The 6000-nt window shown below is 40.7% G+C and overlaps 1 protein-coding gene across 1 annotated transcript in view; it reads left to right on the top strand.

Moving 5' to 3' along the window:
• LOC118334507 (ephrin type-B receptor 1-B-like) overlaps positions 1 to 6000 on the top strand; it is a gene marked incomplete in the record, with an annotated part of 144761 nt that overhangs the window by 88614 nt on the left and 50147 nt on the right. The window contains 1 exon segment of the mRNA XM_035670429.1: positions 4836 to 5171. Coding sequence (XP_035526322.1) covers positions 4836 to 5171 — 336 coding nt within the window.

Consider the following 6000-nt stretch of genomic DNA (forward strand, 5'->3'; position numbering starts at 1 on the left):
AGAAGGAAAATAGGATGGTTCTGATGGGTTTCTACATTCCTGATCTGTACCACATTGGCCCTGAATCCTGTGGCTCCCACTCAATACTCACATCTGTGGCCTGTCCCCTGAAAATCTCCTTGAGCCCTGTCAAACACTGTCTGTGCCTCATAACACAAACAAAACCCATCAAAATTCCTGACTGAAGGGACAGGCTTATCTGATTTTCCATTCTCCTCATCATCCCATTTAGATTTTTTTTTCTTCTTTGCTCTACTATTCACCATCTCTCTTCTCTCCTTGTTCTGTTTTCAAAGAGAAAGAGGAGTGAGCCATCAAAGTGCATAAATATTCTGTTCTTTTCACCACATCAACTCTATTGTCAGTTCTAGAGTCAGTTGAGGGCGCTTCCCACAGCAGTCAGCTGGCCAGTTTCCTCTCTCAGTAATGCAGTAGTAAATGGACCCAAGTCAAGGTAATTGTCTGGCCTATTCTAATCCCTGTACTGACTAGGAGGAAATAATACTCCAGACTAATGTGCAACATGCATGCACAGGTTCAAATTATACCAGTCTCTTTTTCACATCTACTGCTTTATGGATGTCAAGGTAATTCAACATTTGGACTTACTGTAGAGAGTAATGTGGGTGCGTAGATGATCCTTTACTCAGTTAAAGAAAAGCTTCTGCATAGCCATATTGTGTCCCCTCAGATAAGTCATTATGTAGTCATTATGTACCCAAATCTCCCAAGCTGCATTGTATGCTGACATACACAATATCACAGTCTATCTACGACTCCCTCAGTCTCTCAGCAAACAGTATTGGTCCTTATAACATGTTTTATTTCATGTCTCACCAACCCACACAACCCTTCTTTCTTTCTCCCAACTCCTCTGGCTGTGATCAGTATCTCCACACAGGGACCTTCTGTTGGTCCCTCAAGGCCTGTTTCACATCATAAAAACAAACAGTTTGAAAGAAGAGAAGCGTCAGCCTCAGACCATTCAAAGGGTGGATGAGTAAACAATGTGCAGAAGTGTTTATTTTGGGCACTCTTTATATTAGCAGCTGAGGGAGAAAACTAGGCTGTGGCACCTTAAATCCTACTCACTGTGACTAGCCATGAGTCAGACAGTCCCTCTGAGTACTTTATCATACATGTACTGTATGTACGTGGAAGACATAGGAAGTAGCATTGTACAATTTATCATAATTTTGAAGATAATCCACTGCATGATATTACTGAATTTCGTTTTTACTTGTCCAGGTGAGTTAAAGATACAGTATAGGGTAGCATATTACAATTACACATACAGAACATGGCAGATTATCATGGGGATGTATACGTATTCAAAGTTTTAGTTTAAAAGAGCTCTACCTCTACTTTTATTTCCCAACTCCAGCTGGCACACAAAGGCACATTTGCCCGTACATACTTGAAACCAAACCATTAGCTCATTTTGGTTTTGCTTTTGCTGGTGCAAAGACTAGTATATGCACTGCTACTACATGTTATTTTCCTGACCTTGAAATTACCTTTGTCCATTTGATTAGTATTTTCATACCCCGTACAGCTAAGTTGTGGTACAAGATGGGTGTTATATGCCTCTGCATAGAAGACTATTGTAACAGTTTGGGTCAGTGTTTCTTGGTTGAGCTAATGTTAGCTTTGAGTGAGGGGAAAACGAGACATCATAAAGTCATAGCTTCGCTGGTACTGGGCTTTTCCTCAATACTTGTAGTTTATTACTAAGACATTAACCTTATCAAGCCCAGTTGTATGGATTCTATTGTATCATACATAAACAAAAAAGAGGCCACATATAATCCAAACGTTACACTTGAGTTGAGAGGCAGAAGAAAAACAGGGACTCAATAACCATTCACAGCAGGTGACATTTCTCTCGTATTTAGGCAAAGCAGTATTTTCAAGACACATTTCACAATTTCGACTGTTACACTATGTTGGTATTCTCTAAAAAAAATTGTATTTCAATCAAAACAGACCTATGGTATTCATAAATTAGACACACAATGAGTAATTTATGTTTGCAGATCATTAGGTTTAAAGTGCATGTTTTATTACAATATGATGAGTAACAGCAGGATTATTACAGCTATATTTTAGTTCAGTGTAAGAGAGTGTCTCAAGAAACATAAAAAAAATATCCCCAACTCTCTCTAGATAGTCATGTAAAAAGGATTAGCATGGGGTATTGTCAGTTTATGTAACCATGTAAACAGCTTACACAGACTATTCCTTGACTCAAAGTTTTGGCAGCAATGGCACTGTTGTTGCATGTAAACAGAAGCGAATCTAATTGAGTACAACCTTATTAATCACATGAGCAAATCAGACCAAAGCAGCCAGCAAACTTTATAAAATGTTCTTATTAGTCTAAATTGTTTGTCCTTAGTAACTGCACAAAATACTAATGCCATTTATTGTCTTAAATGTGCATTATGATCAGGCTTTTACCATTTCAACAAATTAAACTTAAAAAGGCACAACATCTGGCTCCCTGTTTGCGTTTCTGTGTATCTCTGCCTTACTGTTCTGTGCTTTCTAGACAACTACATTGATTTCCTACTTGCAGTAGCTGGTCTGCACTATTCTGTCCATTTGGTTTGCCATTATCTTCATGTCCCCCTATGATTGCCACAGCTGTTTAAAGGGTATGAAACAGATAATATGACTGGTTGAGGTGATATGGTTCATCACTGCATGAGTGCTATTTGCATTCTCCTTCACCAAACCTTTTTGTGCATAATGCAATTGCCCATACTGAATAAAAATAACACGTGCATTGATTCGTCCTCATTGTCCTTGTGCAAATGACCTGACTCTTTGCACCGATTGTTGTGATTGCACTATTAAAATAGAGCCCTAACTGTGCTGTGATACAGTATATGTCACAAAGAGCACATGAGGTGCTTGTAGATGGTGTTTTACTCCTATAATTTTTGTGAAAGCAACATCTATGTGAGCACAAACAAATCTGACTGGCATAGCTAAATGAATGCCAGCTAAGAACCTGTAAGTAACATTCTCAACAAATTAAATCCTATGGCAAATTAAAACAGCCTTAGGCTGCAGTAATAGTCTGCAAATCATTGGTTAAGTGGCAGTCACTTCTCATTTCTTCTGCCCTCCCTGCATATGTGGAGCTTGGTTGTAATTGGGACGAAGGAGTGTGACGCCTAGTTCACACCTCAACCAGGAAATATGTATTCCTTCCACCGTTGTATGAATACATTGATACAGACAGTGCAGACATAAGTACACAGAAGCAGATAGTTCAGGCATGTGTGTTTGTGTCAAATGCATTTTCCACATGAGCAGATGTGCATTGCTTTTGTGATGCAAGTTTGGGGGAGAGTGCATGTATGTGATGGATGATACACTGGATACAAGCGGTGTGAGTAACATATGAAGTGCCTACTGTGCAGTCCCCAAGGGGAAAAGCTAAAGTGTGCTGCCAATTCCCTCATATGGCCAGTTCCTACCAGCACACACTCTTTTTCGCCATATTTACTCTCCACATAAAAAAAACATCAGGTAGCGTCCAAGGATCAAATTAAGTAAGTGCCATTTGACCATGTATCTGGAGCACTAGCTTTCCTCTCAGCCAGACCATAATAATCACACTAGGGAGGTCACGCCCTTCCTGTCACTGACCTCTCTGTTGTTGAGCCGCTGAGCTGAGGTCGCAGCAGTAACAGTGCCGTTCCCTCACCCTTGTGTGTTCTGCCGCTTTGTCCCAGCTCCCCGGGGCTATCCCACATGGCTTTGCAGCAACAATGATTAATTGTGTCTGTGTTGACTGAAGTAACTATCTGCCCTATGCCCACAGAAATGGGAAAGTGCTGTATCATAATATACCTAAAAATCTTTGTGTATTCCCCTTGTTGTGTTATTTTTTTAATGGGTAAAAAGAAAGGAGAAGAGGAACAGGCATACAGCATGTTAGAGAGTTGTCATTCTTCAAAGGGTCTCTAGATTTTTAGTTTCACAGTAGTCATGGATCTAATAGTGGGTCAGTTAAACTTCTCTTTTAATGATAAAGGTCAGGCTTTATGGAGGATGAATTGGTACCAGATCAGCTCTACAGGGCAGCCTCACTTAACCTAAGCAGCATTGACTAAGGGCTTTGGAAAGCTTCTGCTTTATCGGCAGTGTCTGAAAAGAAAGAGCTGCCTCTGAGCAGCAGGAGGGACACAGAGTCTCAGCTAAGCAAAATTTTACACTGCCATTTGTGCAGATTTTAACTCTTAAAGAATTGTGCTCCAATTGCGGGAGGCTGAACTAGCCACTTTTCTGAACCCTAATATTAAGCCACCACTCAAGCAAAACAATAGTTTTATTATTTCTTGATTTCCTTCTGAGTATCGTCTTTGAGGTTCTGCTCCAGCTGCGGGCTATGAGGGAGTGAATGGGAGCGTGAATCTCCAGAGCCACATGGATAAGAATACTCCATGCAACACTGCATTTTGCTAAATAACCAATGTTTGATAGACACAAACGTTTCGCTGTATGATCTCTCAGGGTGTGAATGGAATAAATTAGCATTCCAATTGTGCTGAAGATGGAGAAAAAGACGAAAAAGACGAGTTGCTCTTGGACAACAACACATATTTATTACAGGGTTGTAAATTGACTAAACTGACCTAACAGCAGGCAGATTTATGAAACAGTTTCCTTTTTTCTTGACAAGCATTGCATTTTGCTTTGAGGATCATGGCAGATTGCCTTTATAATAAAACCTTTTCTGATATACAATATAAACGTAGTTGTAAAGGTAAATGACCCTAGCTACAATGGAATCTGGCTGACATCTCTCTGCGTGTCTACAGGTGTCCCATCTAGCCCGAGGAATGTGATCTCCATTGTGAACGAAACCTCTGTGATCCTGGAGTGGCATTCTCCCAGGGAGACAGGTGGCCGCGATGATGTCGTCTACAACATAGTTTGCAAGAAGTGCCGGGCTGACCGGCGGTCCTGCTCCCACTGCGACGACAACGTGGACTTCGTCCCCCGACAACTGGGTCTGACTGAGACCAGGGTGTTCATCAGCAACCTATGGGCTCACACCCTCTACAGCTTTGAGATACAGGCTGTTAATGGAGTGAGCAATAAGAGCCCGTACCCTGCCCAGCATGTCTCCATAGACATCACCACCAATCAGGCTGGTAAGGGATGATGACATCTATTCTTATCCATCAGCCACATCCTCACCTCCCCTTTCTTAGTAGTTTTATTTAAGTTTACATTTTTGAAATGGCAAATTCTACTATTATTGCATAAATGTGAATTATTTCGCCTCAACAGACCATCATCATGCACAATGTGCATTTCAGAGTCTCACTTCACGGCATAGCTGACTTCAGGGCTACTAAGATTTCACGTCGCTCCACCGTGCATAATGACTTTAAAGCTTGAAGTGCGAGTCCAGCTGGTTTAGTGAAAGTTATACGAACATGCTCTCCTTCTAAGCTGTCCTTCCCTAAATCAAAGCAATAGCTTTCCCCTCTGAAAACACGAAGGAGGAGTTGAAACACAGACCCAAGACACAGCATGTTCCATTTTGTGGCAGGCTAAGTGCAATTCACTGCACCATCCCTCTTTCTTTTGTACTTTATTTACAAATCCAATTCGATGATGGAAATAACCCCAGTTTGAATTCCTCTTTGGGCATTCCAGGAGTTCTTGGTTTTTAACATTGGTAAAGGTAATCATCCTTCCAAAAATAACACACAAGTCAAATATGAGACCTCTTTTTTGAGGTTCACATCTGGATGTTGAAGGCTGGTTGCTTCACAGACTGACACATCTCTTTGTTGTTTTTCTTTGGTCTTTGTTTAATGAGATGGTGTTTTGATAGCAACACTCTACAGCAAGTCAGTACTCTCTTCATGGAAGGCTAAACCCCAGTTGAATGTTTGTAAACCGCCAGATTTATACAGTGACACTATACTCCTCTCTTAAATAATAATAATTATTCCTTTATAATTCTGTCCC

Source organism: Morone saxatilis, unplaced genomic scaffold (genome assembly GCF_004916995.1).
Source record: "Morone saxatilis isolate NCDOM2014 unplaced genomic scaffold, NCSU_SB_2.0 Contig23, whole genome shotgun sequence".
Classification (NCBI taxonomy): Eukaryota; Metazoa; Chordata; class Actinopteri; family Moronidae; genus Morone; species Morone saxatilis.